The sequence below is a fragment of the Barbatula barbatula genome (assembly GCF_947034865.1).
Source record: "Barbatula barbatula genome assembly, chromosome: 17".
Taxonomy (NCBI): domain Eukaryota; kingdom Metazoa; phylum Chordata; class Actinopteri; order Cypriniformes; family Nemacheilidae; genus Barbatula; species Barbatula barbatula.
This window is the reverse complement of record NC_136780.1, coordinates 11,022,532-11,041,597: the sequence shown is the minus strand read 5'-3', so window position 1 is coordinate 11,041,597 and position 19,066 is coordinate 11,022,532. Positions and strand designations below refer to the sequence as shown.

Sequence of the window (19,066 nt, the reverse complement as noted above, 5' to 3'; positions counted from 1 at the left end):
GGCGGGTCATCTTTTGAATTTTGGGGTCAAAGCTAAGATCAGAAACTAAATTTCATTATTTTTTAAACTGAAAACATGAGTTTATATTATTTAAATCGCAAATGTTGCAAAATATAGTTTATATTTTATCTCAAGATTTTAATTTAGACACGGCCTTATGAGATTCATCCCGTAAGCACTGTAAAGAAGAGTCAGAAGCAGCACTTACCACGACAATGTACCGAGGTCTGTACTGAATGGTGCCAAACAGGCCCAGGATGACCACCAGGATGTGGAAGAAGTTGGCAAGGATGGGGGCCCACTGGTAGCCCAAGAAATCAAACACCTGCCTTTCTAATGCCACCATCTGAAAGAGAGAGAGCATATTTGATGAATATTTTAGAGGAGGAATGTTTTGGAATTCAAGTTTAAAGTAATACATTTGCATGACAACTCATTTTTTCACTTTTTGTCTTTGATCATTTCGTTTTGATGACTATCAAAGGATCTTTGACGCAGAAACTCGAATGTGTCAAACTCTTGAAATGCAAAACACAAAGAGTAGAAAATCTCTAATGATCCTTTCATATTCCATCAGGGAAAACTGCATTACAGCAACACCTGGGAAATGTTCGAGAAGAACTTTAGATGCATGTTGAAGACCTGCTGAATTAAGACTTAAATATTTAATTGGCACACATGTGGTCAGTGGGAATTTATATCACAAAAACTGCCCTGTTCCAGATCTGCCAGTGTTTCAGCATCTGATAAAAACGTTAAATATGTTAAACATGGCAGCAAATGTGTTTACGGAAGTAATGGAGACTGTGTAATACATCAGAGGATTTGCATGTCGAATCAAATTTTTACCTTTATAAATATGCAAATAAAAACACGAACCTAAAGGCTAACAAATGGAAGGTTAATTATGGGACTAACCCAGGAAATTATAAACAGAGCTAAACGTGAAATGACATCGAGGATTTTGTTAACCTTATAATTAGATTAAAACGGATCCATACTAAACTATTGAAACTATAAAACAACACTGTTCTTTTGCATCTCAGAAAACATACGATTAATGTAGCAAGTGATACATTTTAAACCATCATAAGAAATTCAAAAGAGAAAAGCGATTTTGGTTCACAAACTCAACAGCAACAAACACGTTTTTGCATTAACCATTTGCTAGATCTATTCAAACCAACTAAATGTGGCTAAATCATGATATCCAAAATAAGAAAATGAAGTGGCTATATACAACCCACCAACATTTCTAATAACTCTACCCATCAAACAATTCAAGGTTTATCATTCTAACACATATTACCACCATGCTAATACATGCACTAATATATAACACATATGTCACCCAGCCTCTGTTGGGGTAAAGCGCTGTTTAATAAGAATTCAGTCAGTGTTTGGACAAGAGCACATGCTGTGAAATGATAAATGAGATGAAATGGTGTAACGCTGCATCGCCAGAGAATGGTATATGCTAATGAAATGCAAACGTTATTGTCGTTCTTTTTAAAGGAACCCTGTCTAACACCTTAACTGAAACACACTGACAGTGAGAATTATTCAATCTTACGGAATAACAGAGATTGAAATTCTGCCTTATTTCTTCATCAGACTCAAGAGTAATATGTCAATATGGGAGGAGGACCGCGTTGATTTTTCAATGACTTTCTCCCTTCATGGTGCTCGCTGACATTTTACAACTAAATGCCAGAAAACACAAAATTCAGACAGACAAACCCCAGCATCCTATAGCTGCATGAGTGCCAGGGGATTGTGGAGCTTTGAGCTGACAAATACAATTAAGTGCCTTAATGATGGCTTGTTCAGAGCTGAGCATCTTGGACAATGCGAAGCAGACACAAAACAGTAATGGGGGAAGGTCGTGACAAGAGAGAAAGGAGGTAGGTGATGGATGAGTAGAAGAGAGAATGGAAGGAAAGCGATGAATGATGAAGAGATGGAGAAACAGGAGGAGCATCATTAAAGCGATCACGGAATAACACACAGAGAAAGAGATGTTGACATGTCCAGAAATACAACAAAGTTAATAAAAAATCTTAAACTATTATAATTCTATTGATTAGAAATTGACTGAACAGTTAGAAGTTAGAGTTCCAGATTTTGCAGTCAATTGTGATAGGACACTCCCCCGTAAAACCCCATCCCCCCTTAAGCCTTGCTGGCAGCCATTGGTTAAAACCTAAGAAGCCCTGTTGCTGTCATTGTAGAGGCGAAGCAAGTACATTTCAAGTATCGCAATATATATTGAATCGGTACAGAAGTATCGGGATAGTATTAAATCAGGAGATTTATAATACCGGCTTAATATTAACAGTTCTTTATTGTTACACACAGCCAAAATGTATTTTTATTTTATGGCATCATTTATAGGGTTGTGTATTGGCAAGGGACTTTCGATATGATCACAGGAGATGAGTTACAAAATATGTATTAAATATATTTCGATGCGATACATAATTGCAATACTTTTCAAATAAACAATGTAAAAAGAATATAGAGCTGTAAATACAACTTGCTGTGGACCACCTGGAATATTTTCTAACATCCCACCAACAGAGTCCATCAAATACCAGCAGACACCATTATAAAGACTGCCTTCTTTAATCAAATGTAACGTGCATGTGCAGCAAAGCAATACTTGCATACAGTATAAGCCTTTCTGAAAACTGTCTGTCATTAAATAATAGATCTGAACAGACTGTTGCATTTATCCAAAAGCTGTGATTTGAGTGAAACGTGTCAACACCCTCATTGTCCGTCAATGAAAAATGAAAACTTTGATCCACATGGGCGCATCATCAAATGTTGAATATCCAACACAAACAGTACTCGCAAGCAAAAGGCTTCTCGTTGGAGAAAAATAAATCAAATCAACTCAAATGACACACAGGAGGATATCACAAACAGTGATAAGTAATCCATCAAAGAGCCAAAATTCCCAAAGACAGACTTTGTTAGTGCTGGAATTAGGCTAATCCGCTTCTGGAATCTGCTGATTGTCAATGTCTAGAAATGCTGCGATTTTCCCTTTTAGAAACTTGTGCGCCACTCAAAAAGTTTAACACAAATGCGCAAGAGAGACTACTTAGTGCTACTTAAGGTACTTAGCGCTTGAATAAGCATTAAAACAAAACAACAAATCAACGTCTGTTACTATTCCATCTCTATGTAGTGTGAGATATAAGAGACGGCGTGTTTAGTGTTTCACACATGCACTAAACCGCTAATGATCAAGAACGAGGATGTTCCTCTCCTCTCTCACTTGTGGGATTCATTAGCACATGCTGGAATGGCTGAATGCTTTTAGAAGCTGAAAGACGAAGCAAAGGTTCCTGGCAAAGCATTCCGAGCTCCATCATATCAAATTCACTCCCGCTCCTTAAACCAGCCATTTCCCTTAGATTAGCTTCGGCTAGCCCACAAATCAACTTGTGTAATGCTGCTTTGTTGTCCCTGATCGATTACCGCGAGGTCATGCGCCGCTGCGGTACTCGTCTGTTTAAAGTGGCGCAAATCTTATAAATGTGCGCGTGTAAGCCCTTAAATCATCTGGTGAAGATACTTATGCGAGTGCGAACGTGGGTAGAATTGGGAACGAGGACAAATAAGAGAGTGAGAAACATTTTCGTTCTCTCGAAGGCATAAGGAACGGCGAAAAGATGCTTTGTTCAAATCTACACAGCTGCTTAGAAAAAAATCTCTGGGAGGTAACAAATCAATAGTTTGGACACACTTAAATTGACCTGTTTTAGTGGTCTCTTTTTTCACTTATTTAGTGGCCGAGTTTAAATGTCCTTCAAGTATGTTTGAAAAGCATCCCAGAATGCACCTAATGAAACTGGTTGACTAAATGACCAGACTTTACATTGCTGGGCGATTCCAGCGTTATGGATGTGACATTTTTAGGCACAACTTAAAATATAAATTCTTAGAGAATGTATTCATTACAAATATTTTGAACCATCAATTTATATTTAAAAAAAAAACAGATATTCAGAAAAATATCATTCTATACACAAGTTTTTTCCCTTTAAAAGAGAGAAAAAAATGTATGCATTATGGGTGTACCGAAGGGATGGCTCTTTAGAAAAGACAAAATAGTTACTGTATTTAAATTCTCATGTGCCCGGATGTGACGAATATGGAGTGTTACGTACTGTACATCTCACCTGGCAAAAAAATGCTCACAACCTCACCGCTAGATGCTGCTAAATTTCATATGATGGACCTTTAAGAGAGACTACACATGGGTATTTAAAGCACCAAATATTAACATCAGTATGTTTAAAAGATTTGATAAAAACGTTTGCATGGAATTACCAATACAACATTTTTTGGGCACTGCAGGATTCGGATACAATATAACTTGTTAAATTCGGCATCATGCTATCATCACCATCGCTCTACAAATGGAAGGTCAGGTTGCTCATTTTGGTTTCTGGAATAACATACTAAAGAAACAATAAGAGTATTATAATAGTATACCACACCTTACTCTGTGTTACATATCAAGCCTCCTAAAAGATAAAAAGGGTGTGATTTCCAGATCATGACCCGTGACAGAACCCAGCTCTCTATATATGCCCCCACCCTTCTCTCACCCACATCAGAGAGTCGGTTCTGCATAAGAGAGGTCACACATCCTTCCTACTGATAAAATACAGACTCTGCTTTCCATCCCTGATAACACGCCTGCTGTACAAACACAAAGATATCAATTAATCCCAAAGCCATTTAATGTTCTTTCCATGACCCCCGTGTTTCCCTGCTCTCTGACCACAGCTGGAATTCATTCCATGAGGTCGACCCCCGCTGTAACTAATCTCTCATACCCTGCACAAAATAAAGACGATGAAACAACATAGCATCAGACACAACAGAGTATCGAAGACAGCATACATCTACCCATTTCAAGTATTTCAGTAGCCGAAGGACTCTCATCGGTAAGAGCTTTAATTTTATACAGTTACAGAACCACTTTGACCTGTGAAAATCACTTCAAACGCAACATTAATTCACAGCAAGAAGGACTAAATGAATTGTATTCCAGAGATTATGATAAAACTAACACATTCTCTTTGAACTCACAGCTTGCGTTTTTCCTACCACAGCAAAAATGCAACAGCTGCCAGGATGAGTTTCATCAAAGTGTGTTATAATTAAATCTCTGTGGCTTTCATCATTGTAAAATCCATCATAATTCCTCTTTATTTGCCGTAAAAGTAATTACCTGCTCCGATCACAGTCAGCTGCCCATATGATGAAACCATTAACTAGAACATCACGAGCATGTGAGTACAGCTTGTTAAACATACCGTACAGTGGCTTTCAGCCAGAACAAGTGAATCAAGATACAAACCGCCAGACACATTCATTCCCATAGAGTTTTGCTTCAAGTAAACAAAAAACGCATGAGGGGTTGTTCATCACTGCAAGTAAATCCATCCATACCTAACAAGCCTCACATATACAAACACACTAACTAAAAGCATTAAGTAGACAGCAGAGATGTATGACCTCATTGAAAATCAATGAAATGATAATGGACCCACATCTGAAAACCTGTAGATGACCACAGGCTTTTAGACTCAGTCTAGAATGGACAGTCACAGTCGGTTGACAGGCTCTAATCTCATTGGCCGGCTTTTCATTGAAAAATAAAGTTCAGAATGAGCGCTGAATGCTAGCAAAAGGAATCTTAAATAGGTGGAAAGTCAACCTAACTTTAGGCTGTTATAACCGAATATTAAAAAAAAGAGTTCACCCAAAAATAAAAGTTGTTTTTATCTTTTAATTGCATTCACGTCATGCCAAACCTGTGTAATTTGTATTTCATTCTGCGGGACACAAAAGAAGACGTTGTGAAGAATGTTGGTAACCAAACAACATTGGCTGTCCATTGACTTCCATTGTATGGACACAAAACCACCGAGATATTTCTCTAAAAAAATTATTTGTGTTTCACAGAAGAAAGTTTTAATAAATAAAGGGTTAAAAAATCGAATTTCCCCTTTACTGCAGACCTCCCTACCCTATTTGCATACGCATATACAAAAACCACATACTCCAGAGCTTCATTTAAATTGCAAAATTTTGGAGACCTGTCATGCCCCCTGGACACCATATATTAGAAAGTGCTTGGGTGGCAAGAAAAGCCCTCTAGTATTCAGAGGTTCAGCTTCTTAATTGGTATTTAAACAGCGATGGTAAAATGGGGTGGATGCCAGAAAGCCCCTCTGTTAGCTTCCGGCCCATATGATGAATCTCTCACCAGTCAATAATTCACACATGTTCAAGATGACAGAGTAGGTCACAGAAAGATTTAGAGACACATGCAGATGAGAACAAGAATGTGTGAGAAAGACTTTATCACTTTTGAGATTCATTTTGGCATTTGACATGACCTTATTGTTTAGAGAAAAAAAAAAAACATAGAACGTCGAAGGACAAAACTTTTTTTGCCTATTTTTCTCTTGACTTAAGGGCTATTTCAGAGTTATAATACAACGTATAATTTTTTTACAAGTAGTAACTTAGAATGGGAGTGAATGTGGGGCCATTTTTTTAAGCTCCAAAAAGTGCATACACCGATCAAAGAACTGCTCGACACAGCTCCGTGGACAAATGACGCAGGCGTGTTTTAAGTTCCGGTGACGAGCATTTTTTGCTTTGATCCAATAAGAAACCGTCTTCTCTGTGCAGGTGCTTTTTTCACCGACATTTGCCGGTAATGGGACAAGGGGGATAACAGAAACTAGACATTAAGGTTAATAGCGCTCTCAAGATGGATATTTCTCTTAAACAAACGCGTTGATTTGCTTCAGAAGATCTTTGTTGAGACCACAAAGCCATATCGCATAGTTCTTTGATCGATGGATGCACTTTTTGGAGCTTCAAAAATGGTCCCCCATTCACTCCCATTCTACCGCTCGGAAGTAAAATGATACGTAGTCTCCGACTACCTTATTCTACAAAAAGAAAGTCATATTCAGTCAGGATGCCATGAGGGTGAGTAAATCATGGGGAAATTTTGTTTTGCCTGTGAAATATTCCTTTAATCCGCCATTGTGTAGGAGACTTGCATATGCAATGCATACTGGGATATTCTAATTCTTTAATGATAAATCTAATGCAGCGCAGTCCTAAAATGATGTTGGTTGCTCGATAAGTTCAAAGCCTTTGTCTTTCTCTATCTACCTGTCTCTCCCAGCAGCATAAAAATAGACTCCTCTTGACAGTTTTTCTTGCATTCTTTAAAAAAGAAATCAAATTTAGTTGTCTCTTCCTCGTTGGCTCACTTTCTCTTGTCTTTTGATTTTTTTGAGTATAACACGCTCAGTGTCACTTCCCCCTTCAGTGCTATTGATCAGCATCCGGGTGAATGACTGACCTGCTGTAGCACTCAATACCAGCTTCTTCAGTTTTTCAGAAACTGGTCAATATCCACAGAGAAAGCATCAATCGACCTGGTTGTGTACTCAGCAAACAGGTGCTCCAAGACTGAGTAATGACTCAATAGGCATTGCACCCTTTAGCCAAAATTAGATGACTACAACATATTCTAAACCTTGAAAGGTCAGAAACCTGCCGTTTCATTCTCTTCGCTGGTACTACAACATCATGAGCTCATGAGTCCAGAATAAATTGCATACAGGTGTGCTTCAGACAACACATGACACGATTTAAAGCTTGTGAAAAAGTTTGAGTTGTACTTTCTGGTTAAAATAAATCAAATGTTTCACTGGAAACGTAAAGCTGATTCGCACATAATAAGATGTCAGGATGTTAGTAAATAGGGTGAATTCAGGTTGATTGGGACACTTTTTTGGACATGTCAAAAAGCGTCCCAGTCAACCTGAATTCACCATAGGTGGAGGTCAGAAGCTGCCATTGAGTGTTGATAAAGCATTGATTTATATAATGAACAAGAACAACATTGACTTTGAGTAAGTGCGGATATTAAAATATAATCCAAGTGGTTGGAATCTAAACCAAAAATGTGTCATGCCTATTCCAAATATGAATCTGTCAGGTCTATTTAATATAAGAAATTAATATCACAGTGTTACTGCCAAGACACAGACATTCACTCATTCTTCCCCTACTTCGTGCCAAGCCAAAAAGGTTGAACAAATTTAACCTTCCATGAAACCACCATACAAATATTCTCACAAAAAATGCACAATAACACACAGAACATGTTATAAAACATATAGTTTATTGCCATAACAATGTTGCATTTTAAGAAAAATAGTTTGGGCAAATATTGCAGGCAACATCCCATGGACATTTGAACAGAATTACTTTTTATTTTTGTCTTGTTTTTCAGTCACTAAAAACGAAACATTCTAACAGCTCAAGATAATGATTGTAGTTTTCTGTAAAAAAACTAAACTAAAGGTTTGTTTTGGTACTCAGACCGAGTACCTTAAGGTAAATTTAGTTTGTTTTAAATAATTCTTACTTTTATTAAAATAAAAATGTATTGTCTACGCGAATAGTGTCCCTCACAGTGACACAAGTTTGATTCCTGTCTCGACTGCCCTTTCCCGGTCCTGCTCCCCTATCTCTGTCCAGTATTTTTCTGTTTGCTCTCCCCTGTCCTGTCCCAATAAAGGCGAAAGCCCCTTAAATATAACTAAGAATATAGTATTTATTTTTCTTACTCCACATATATATTTTTCAAGCATAAACTTTTTCTACAGCACAAATTCTGATAACAGGCCTACAGAGAGGCTGGTAGCTGAAGGTACACTATAAAGAAACTGTAATTTTACTGTTGTATTTTACAGAATTCTCACATATTTTTTCAATGTGGTCAAAATTTCAAATGACAGAAACAGACTGCAAATTTACAAGTCAGGTCTAAATTAATGAAAAACATGTAATTTAACTTTCTTTTTTGGTGAACCAGCTTGCGGAATATTACTGGGTTTTCAGTAGACAGCAGGGTAGCTTATATGTTTGGGATTTTTATGGATTCAGAGAGAAATATCATTGATTTCAATTGCCTAAAGTTCTAATAATAACACACTGGTATTATCATTATATTCTGTTAATGCAGTCTTTCTGATGCACTAGAAGAATGGATTTATGTGTGTGAGTGGGCTTACGTATATAGAGCCACTTTAGTACCTAAACTCTCCAGAGGTGTATAGTACCTTGGTGTATACCGAGGTGTATACCTTGCAGTGAAAATTACTAATATACAGTTACAGTCTTAGAGTATATGATTTTAACAGTACTCGAGTATTTGTCTCATACTGATTCTAGGCTCAAAGCAACACTAGTCCTCAACACTTAAGAGAAATGTGCGTGAAAAACAAGAAACCGTTTATTTCTTGAGGAGAGCGATCGCATCAAACTGAACACCCCAAAATGGCAACAAATCAAGGTCGACGCCGTCCTACGACTATTACAAACACCCAAGTCTCATTTAAGCTCAAGAGGTCATAAAGGATATTGATTCCAATATCCTTCAAAAAGGTCTCTTTAAAACAGCATGTTTTATATAAAAGATATATACTGTATATATGTATAATCTTTAACACAAATTACAAAAGTCAAAGGCTTTTTGCACTGGACATGCTGTTTTTGGCATTATTGCCTGCCGCAGCCGTGTCCTCTTCGCACATAAAACACCAGCGATATCAACTACCTGATAATACACCCACATTCGCATAAAGAAGCCATGTTGACAAATTTACGTAAGTCAGGGCAAAAATGCAAAAGATATACCTTCAATGCCCTGGTAATAAAAAGTTAGGTGCCATGCCGAATGTAATGTGTTACTGCATTAGTCTTCATTACAAATGTAATGGAGTACATATACTTATTGAAAAATGTAGCCATGTAGAGAGTTAAAATTGCTAATATATTTAATACTCAGTACAACAACAAAGTAGCAAAAAAGATAAATAAGTACAGTAACTAATTACATTTACTCCAATACTTTACACCACTGTCTGAAACTGAATGAGGTCATTTGTGTATATGAGGTATATGAAGTTTCAGATCACTTGTTTATAAATATCTTTCGGTCAGGAAGGGTAATTCTCTAAAATAGGCATGGGTCAGAGCCAAAACACAAGCTGTAAATAAAACACGCATTTTAAAGCCAATAAAACATGAATATTAAAAAGTAATTGTCGAATAATGTCATTATTGGATGTGTAATATACAAGTCTGTTGTTTTTTGCTACCCCGGGGTCATGTTGAGAATAAAAAGATACGTTTTCTAGCCACACCCCCTGTGTTAAAAAAGAGCAAAACAACATTTTTATTGAATGTTTAAATCAGCAACATAATTAAAAAAATTTATTATATTCAAAATACTTTAAGATTAACTCCATATTCTTTCTCCTGTTTACAAGCATCAGGGGCGTAAATTCACTTAAGTCTCTCTTTAACCGTCGTCTCATTCTGATTTATTCGGCCAATTAGACTTGATTATAGCTTAAGTACATTAAACTTGTAAAACTTGGTTTTACAAAACACAAATGAGAGGAAAAGAAGAGGCGGAACCTTTTGTTTTATGTATATTCATCTTCTTGTCTGTCTGAAGGATGAACGTTGGGCGTTGAATGGACGGATAATATGCAAATAAGCTGATAAACAGAGCCGCACGTTTCTTCCTTCATTTGTCTGCCAGATAAAGGCCGATGTCAAGTCTCGTAAAACTGCCGGGTGTTTCTATCTCCCCAGCTGTCATGAATAGCCAACAGGGGCAAATTAACCTTTACAGGAGGGCAAAAGGTTTCATCAACATAACCAGTGAACCCCTGTAGCCCCAGTAATGACACCTCGAGAGCAAATTAAACCACAAATTACCCCGTCCTCTCCGATTTTCTGCCCTCCCGCGAGGGACTTTGACTTTCCAAAGTCGACTTTGTTTTTTCTGGTTTCCACGGGGAGCGCTGTTTGTTTAGTTAGTCTGGCTCTCAGCGGTGGGTTATGGGTAAAAAAACACATGACATGTCACTTTTAACTTGCCCTATGGATGGGATGAGTTGTGTGTTTACCTTAGAAGAATGTTACGAGTTCAATACAGCTTGAGCTCTATTGACATGCTGTCAATTTAAATTGCATGCAATAAAATGTTTACAGTAATGATCGCACAATGAAAGTCAATAGGGCAAGAGATTAAGACGTACTGTTCAGAAAGTATACGACTTTAAAGGAGCAATGTAGAGATTTTAGCCGCACCTAGTGGTGATGTTGCGTAATGCACTTATGAATAGTTCAGTGCCATATCAGGCCTTAATCGGTCATGTGTGCATTCCTGGGTCAGGAGTCAAGAGTATAGCCTCATTCTGACCTCATTATCGTACCTAGTCTCCACCAATCCCTCTGCATAAAGAGGTCAAAGCCACTACCATCTCTTATCCACAATGCTTCATCAATCACTTTCATTCTCCAGCAGCTGTCACATACCCACACCATAAAGTTACACATCTATCTCAGTCATGTCTGTCTTATAATAACCAGAGAACAAGTGCAGCTCTCTCTTCTGACCGATAACCTCTCCTTTCTGGCTCACTTCAAAAGCTCTCTGGTTTACTTTGTCCTACTTTGTTCCATCTCTGTAGGCGAGAGATACAACGGAGGAAGTTTATTGAATGAGAAAGTGTTTTGTGTGTGGTCTCTACACAACACAATATGAACCACTGACATCTATTACACATAAAGGGTTAGTTCACTCAAAATAATTTATTCATCGTCTCATTCCAACCGGCTTACATTTCAAAGCTATGAATTTATACCACATGAGTCGATTTGACTACTTTTCAGGGTGTTTTGTTCGTCATTCTGCAGCTTGAAAGCCACTGGTCGCCATATTTTATTGTCTGTATTTATAAGTCTGTAAATAATAATTGAAATTAAAACGAGTCAAAAAAAAGTATAAGTACTAATTGATTTAAAAATATATATTAATACAAATTAAATATAATATATAGTATATAAATGTATTATAAATAAAAATGTATTTAATAATAATTCAATGTGCTTGTTTTCAAAATGGATGGAAATGTCAATTTAACAAAAACTACATTAGACATGTAAAATACTGCTTACTATAGTAAACTGTAGTCAAATTATTAGATACCATAGTGTAGCATATATTAAGTTTATCAGTTTAATATGAATAACACAACAAAATAACGTAGTATACAATTAAAAAAACGATTACTTTAATATACAAAAGTATACTCAAATGTACTACAGTTTACTATAGGTACACCATGGTATCTTTTCATGTGGGTCTACATAAGGTTAACCGTGAACTCTTGAATTTGTGTGACACACATCGGGAATAAAAGAAGCAGATAAAGAGGATTTATGCACCAGGGTGTTACATGAAAAGAGCAGAAAATTCATCCAGGGCTCATTAAACCAGCTGATGACAACTTCAAGTGTTTTTAAAGTAACTCCTCATCCGTCACCTCTAACACAGAGGAAAAACCCAAACCAGATGTCAGTCAGTCAAGACATGAGAAGACTAAAGTCCAAAGCATGAGTTTATGCGTGCGTGTCTGCATTTGTACACCTGTGATTCTCATGCTCCAGTGTTTATCCGCTTCTCTATTCTTATCCTGCACAGAACCAGGTGTGTAGGCTACATCTCCGAGCAAACAGGACAGGAACAGGTAGTTGAGGGAGGCTGAATAACAAATACACAAATATGGGATCATCTCAAAAAAACTGATCGTGTCCTGTGAGGTTTTTCTTGTCACTCTGAACAGTCTCTGAGGTGACAGCGGCGACTGTCAACTAGTCTTGTAAACTCTGTGACATCGATATAATAAGATCTTATAGAGAGTCAGAGAGCAGAACTACATCAAAGCCCAGGAATGTTTTTTCCCCCGGGCTGCCTAAAATAAAAGGAAGATGGGCCTTGTCATACTCCGAGCTGGCAGAAGGTCTGACACTAGCGTGTGACGCAGGCCAAGTTGTGTTGCACATCAGTCTTAAAGGGGCAAGTGTCTGCTGCTTTTGAATGCCCTTGTCAGAGAGGATTCTCGGAAGAATGGATATCACCTACTGAGCATCAAGCAAAGAGCCGAGGGGATCATGGGATTGGACAAGAGAAAAAGAAGTTGCTACCTCACATTGTCGATAGCAGTCGTATTTTACTATCATTCAATGCATTGCAATTAAACAATGCAAAACTGCATGATGTATGAGTACATCTCTTATAACAGACGATTTTAAGACGAAACAGCATTTCACTGATAAACAACTTCTTAGAAACACTTAAGCTGGTATAAAAGCATACGATGAACAAAAGCAAACTGCCACGAAGATGAAGCGACAATTACAGTATAATAGCTTCTTGGAGAAATGAATATCTCTCTTTGACAGGAACATGCATATATGTAACTAATGACTAACCATTGAAAGCTCCCGCCAACTCTGTCTCCGGTGTAAACAGATCAATTTAATGCCGAGGGGCAAACCGTCGAGTCTGGAATCCTCGCATTGCACTTTTACGTAATAAACTACTGTTAAAAAATGAAACTATTACACACGCAGACGAGATAGAATGAAGCATACGTTTCTTGTGAGGTTTCACAGCCTTCGTTTTTGTCAGATATTTATAAAACGTTTTGAAAAGTTCAGGACATTTTTCAGACGGTTATATGTTGAAGGTCTTCCTCGCATATTTCACTGGCTTCTTGTGAGGTTTGTCGATTTAATTCTATATTATTCCAAATGAATGTCATGGGAACTGCATTATCCACATTTTAAGGACAGTGAAGTCGAAGATGTTTCAGAAATACAGTACATTTATCTAATATAGCTATTACATTTAATACATGTGTGATGTGCAACATAACTATTTTGTCTCCGCTGTCATCTGTCAACCCGGACAGATCTTTGGCTAATCGCTGTTATGACTCAAGCGGAGATGATTATCTTAACCGTTTAAAACCATCTTGCATTCTCAATTCACGGTGACTAACGAAAAAACTACATTGCAAAACTCCACGATCGTCAACCGTGAGACAAAAATCTGGATTTAGTAAAGATAGTAAATATTTCGTTGTTTCCAGGTAAGTGAATTGTTCTGTCCATAACAGAATTGTCGCATCCTTAATGGTCCATATTTTATGATCGATGAATGGTCATCCCTTCTCCAATTGTTGCTTCTGCACATATTCATTCCAAGAAATCCTACAAAGTATGTTGTCTGTAAAAACGTGCGTCCTCTTTGGTCACATACATAACCCATGTTTATGACCGTCCTTTAACAGAACACTTGTGCTTAGACTGATTTTCCTGATGTCTGGATTCTATCATCACGGGTTTAGTCAAATATAAGCAGATCATTCAATATATTGATAATAAATACATTTATATTTCATATATATCATATCCATAACACGGGAATAACCCATTTGTTATTGGTCACAGCATATTTGATATGGAGTGATAGTGTGCAAAGAACAAATGTAAATGGCACGTGATGACCAAACCACAACAGCTCTGAAAAACGCCAACTTCAAAACAAGCTCTTGATACATAAACTTCACGTAGGCTACAATGTACTTAAACTGTAACACCGGGAGGCTGAAAACAAACGCTCGAGCAATAAAACTAACTTTTACAACTCTAGAACTGGGTCACTTTACTTCAATGGGTCAAGCACTTAATGTGCAACTTTACTCGAGACAAAGACACACAGCGCAAACGCGAGCAGAAAAGTGTCCCAGCAGCTGGTTCAATGCGGTCACTGTGTAAATATAGGAAAAGCAACATAGCAATACAACCACGCGAGCGAGATATGGTCACGCCGTGGACGCGTTCACAGCGAGTCAAACGCACAATATTTGATGAAAAATAAATCAAAGCTCACCAACTGAAACGTGCACAGAATGATGAGGGTGCATCGTCCGCTGCAGCACCCCATTGTGTTTAAGCGATATAACGTGATCCCGAATGCGAGCAGAAAGTACTACACGGACGCAGAGAAGCGAGTCGATCTCCGTCCGACACAAAGCGACTCCATTGTCATTGTTTAAAGCGGGGCGTGCAAAGTGTGTGGTGAACACCAGCGCGCGAGTGGAGCAGAAAGAAAGAGGCAGAAGAATGGGGTAGACGGGGCAAGGGGGGGGGTGGAGGGAGGGGATAGGGGGTGTTTAAATCACTCGTATGTAAATTGCATTGCTGGTTACGCACTCAGCCAGCGCGTGAGGGTGTTTTGGTTCGTTTAAATCCTGAAACGATGTATGCAAAGCGTGTTTAACTCACAAACGTGTAGATACTGTAGTTTCCGTCAAAGCAGAGTTTCTACTGTTGAAAAACCATATGAAATAGCAACAGTGTGGGAAAATTAACCATATGGAGACCATATTAACCGTGTTCATTTTCTTTCCATTTTTGATTGATTTTTTTCCCATTTTGTAAATAAATCCTGACACACGTTGCTATGAATAAGAGAGATGCGTTTTTTCTTTAATGTATTTGTTCTTTTGTGATGCTTTCATAAAGCTACCACAGTTTTAGCGCATATTGGTTGACATGGTTAAGGGGCACCTTTGTTTATTTATTTATACATTTTCAAGAAGTTTATACAAGACGTTTATAGCAAACGCTGTGAGGAAGACGTGTGCATTGAAATATACGTAAAGCCAAAGCGCCACCTGCTGGTTGTGGTTCAAAACCTCACCTTGGTTCAGCGTGATGATAAAAAGTGGATTCTTCGCTCAACACATCCCCAGTGACCAGTGACTGTTAGATATTGTTAGTAAGTTCAAGTTGAAATACAATGACATTTCTAATCTGTATTATGCTTTTAATAGCCACAGATAATAATTAGGACTTTTTCATCAATTTGTAAAAACAAGCCAAACGAAAATACATAATAAGTGTTTTTGAATAACTGTCTTTAGGTTTCATGTATTTAACTATATTGAAACTTCTTCTTGTCTAGTAACCAAAACTGCTTAGATCTATAATAAACTCCTTTCTTTTCTCTCCATCACTCATATTCCATTCCCAATTAACAAATACTGTCAAAACATACACACATCAATGCACATGACATGTGTGAAGAATAAAGGATGAAGTTACTTTCAAAATCTTCCTCACAATATCCATTGCAATGTGCTAACCCTTGTTCTCTATCCTACTGTGGGTGTGCTGATTCATTATAGAAAAGGCTTTAAAAGTTGTTCCTTGCCTTGCTGGTCAACTCTTTCCTCTCTGTGAACATGAAAAGCAAAGCGATGAATCTTTTACACACAGAGGCGGTATTGCTATAGAACACTTCACTTCCCATTACATCACTGTAGCCTTTGCTTCCCCTCTTAAAAGCATTTCTCTTTCTCTCTCTCTCTCTCTCTCTCTCTCTCTCTCTCTCTCTCTCTCTCTCTCTCTCTCTCTCTCTCTCTCTCTCACACACACACACACACACACACTGTGTTCATACCATACACAAAGAGCTCATACCAAACCAAAGGGTATATTTTTAAACAGGAGAACTGCATATAATGTTCTTTAGTCAGTCATTACTATTACTTATTTATTAGTAAGAGAGTCATGTTCTGGCTTTACTGGTAATAGATTTTGCTCATTATTTTCTACAGAAAAAAATAAAAGTAATGTTAAGCAGATGGACCCTATAGTGATGAATCAACTTTTGTGGGCAAAAAACCAAACACAAACCATGCAATGGGGTAAAAACACACTCCCAGACAGTCTAGAAACATTGTCTGAAATCTTCAGATTAGGAAAGATAAGCCAACATTTACAGTTAAACAGCAACTGTGGCAACAATGTCAAATTGTTTAATGTTCTTATAATCTGATGAGATCCTGCAGGTCTCCTTGTCTCCAGCACCTTTCGGTAAAACGTGCTGGTGTGCGCTCTGCTAAATGGAGAGTCAGAGCTTTGGAGTTAGATTGTACACCCTTTAAACGGTATAGGAGCTAATGCAGACTGACAGGCTGGTCAGCAGACGAGACCTGTGCTGTGAGCCAGACGTAAATAAAGGCTACAATGAGACCCAGACAAAGGAGCGTAAAAGCTGTTGGCAATCTAAAGAGTACTCAGAGAAAGTGAGTTGCTCATTGATTATTTTAGTGGGAATCTATAGCCATGAAACTGCTCTCTGGGCAATATTGGCAAGATATGGATGAGTGTCAGACAACATCTTAACTAAAACAAAGCATGTCTTTTGTCTTACATGTATGCATAAAACTGCATTGTTTAAAAAGCCATAAAAGGACACAATGTGTTTTCAAAGCTGTATATGGCACCACTTCAACATAACAATAGCAATAACAATGTGCGTGTACCATATGTTTGAATCACAAAAAGAAGATATTTTGAGAAATCTTGGGGGGTTTGTGTCAATATATGGAAGTCTATCGGGGCCTTTGTTGTTTGGTTACCACCGCTCTTTAAATATATTTTTTGTGTGTGTTGCAGAAGCAAGAAAGTCGTGGAATGACATGAGAGTGAGTCAATTATGACAGATTGATTGTTTGGGTACGCTATCCCTTTAAATGTCATACAATAACCCATGCTTAAAGGGATACTTCACCCAAAAATGAAAAATCTGTATACATCTCTTTGTCCTCATGAACACAGAGAAATATATTTGGAAGAATACTTAAGACACAGACAACTTTTGCCACCCAATGACTACCATACAATAAGTAGGTTGTCCTACATTCCCACATTCTTCAAAATGTATTATTTTGTGCTCAACAGAACAAAAAAAACGACAAAGTACTTTTTTCTACTATGGTAGTCAATGGGGGGCAAGATATGTCTGGTTAAAAACATTCTTCCAAATATCTTTCTCTGTGTTCATGAGGACAAAGAGATGTAAAGAGATTTTTCATTTTTGGGTGAAGTATCCCTTTAAGCATGCATAGTCTTGTTACAAGGTAATAATGTGATACACCCTGAACACATATGTAAACTGCTTTATTTGATTACGGAATACAAGATTTCTATAGTCCAATGAAGCAATGGAGGCAGTACAATAAAATACACTTTATTATTCTCAGAGGGGCAATTTAGTTTTCAGCTTGATGAATAAGGCGAGCACAGAGATTATAAACTGTCGAGCAAAAAGAAGATGGGCAAATAGGAACTTTTTTAAATATACAAGTAAATACAATTATTGTGAAATATACAAATACGTTATACAACAATCTCCGATCTGTGTTTGGTGAATATCAGTCTGGCTAGGTGCCAGAAATATAACAATTTATGTTTTGTTTAATTTATATTGATGTGAATATTAATTTATATTAATTAAATGAAAACCAAACAGTCAATAACTCTTTGCGAAGGTCTGCCGGAAGATAAGTTCGGGCCACATAAGGTGTATGAAACCGACTAATAAGAAATATTTATATAAAAATACTAAAATAATCCAATTAATTAATAAAATAACACAACTGTAGACGTAAAATACAATCTATCAAACGAATTAAATGAACAAATTCTTGACAATAGTGGGACTAAAATAGTAAATCAATATTGAGATTTCATTTTCGCAATAATCGGTCGTCTATTGTAAAGCTTTAATCTACATTGGGCGTCCAATAGAGGAAGTCATTAGTTTCGTGAGTTTTATTTCCGTTGGGTGGCGCTGAGCGGGTTCTCGCAGATGGAGGGCTGATTCTCCATCACATGTTCATATGCCAGAAGAAAGTGAGCGATCGTCGCTGCCTCTGCTGTCTCTAAACTCAATCCAGAGTAGGCGGCACTGACTGCGCTTCACACCAGATGATCTAAGAGAGAAATACCAGCCATGATGCTCGGTCTGTTCCTCCGTGCACCAGAGAAGAGCTTATGAGCTTTGCATCTCTCTTACGCGAGCGGTAGAGTGTATAAAGAGGATGGAGATCCTGCGCGCAGCATCCGTCTCCTTGGCTTTGTGAAACGCACGGTAAGCGCGCATCATGTCTCCGTGCAAATGCTTTTATAACATGGAATGGATCATAGAAATGGTGAACTTGGAGACGTTTTATTTTTTTCATCGACGTATACATTTAATGTGTTGCATGGAGGAACGTTGATG

At 37.6% G+C, this 19,066-nt stretch overlaps 2 protein-coding genes across 2 annotated transcripts in view; one reads left to right on the top strand and one right to left on the bottom strand.

The window, feature by feature from the left end:
• nkain4 (sodium/potassium transporting ATPase interacting 4) overlaps window positions 1-15,213 on the bottom strand; it is a 40,823-nt gene extending 25,610 nt beyond the window's left edge. The window contains exons 1-2 of the mRNA XM_079477988.1: window positions 14,882-15,213; window positions 209-346 (exon numbers count right to left, since the gene is read on the bottom strand). Coding sequence (XP_079334114.1) covers window positions 209-346; window positions 14,882-14,935 — 192 coding nt within the window. The 5' untranslated portion in view covers window positions 14,936-15,213. The remainder of the gene's footprint in view (window positions 1-208; window positions 347-14,881) is intronic.
• Window positions 15,214-18,648: 3,435 nt separating this feature from the next.
• The window catches only part of LOC306906375 (uncharacterized protein), a 40,731-nt gene continuing 40,313 nt past the window's right edge, over window positions 18,649-19,066 (top strand). Inside the window, exon 1 of the mRNA XM_079477721.1 lies at window positions 18,649-18,934. The gene's annotated coding sequence lies outside the window, so the exon portion shown is untranslated. The remainder of the gene's footprint in view (window positions 18,935-19,066) is intronic.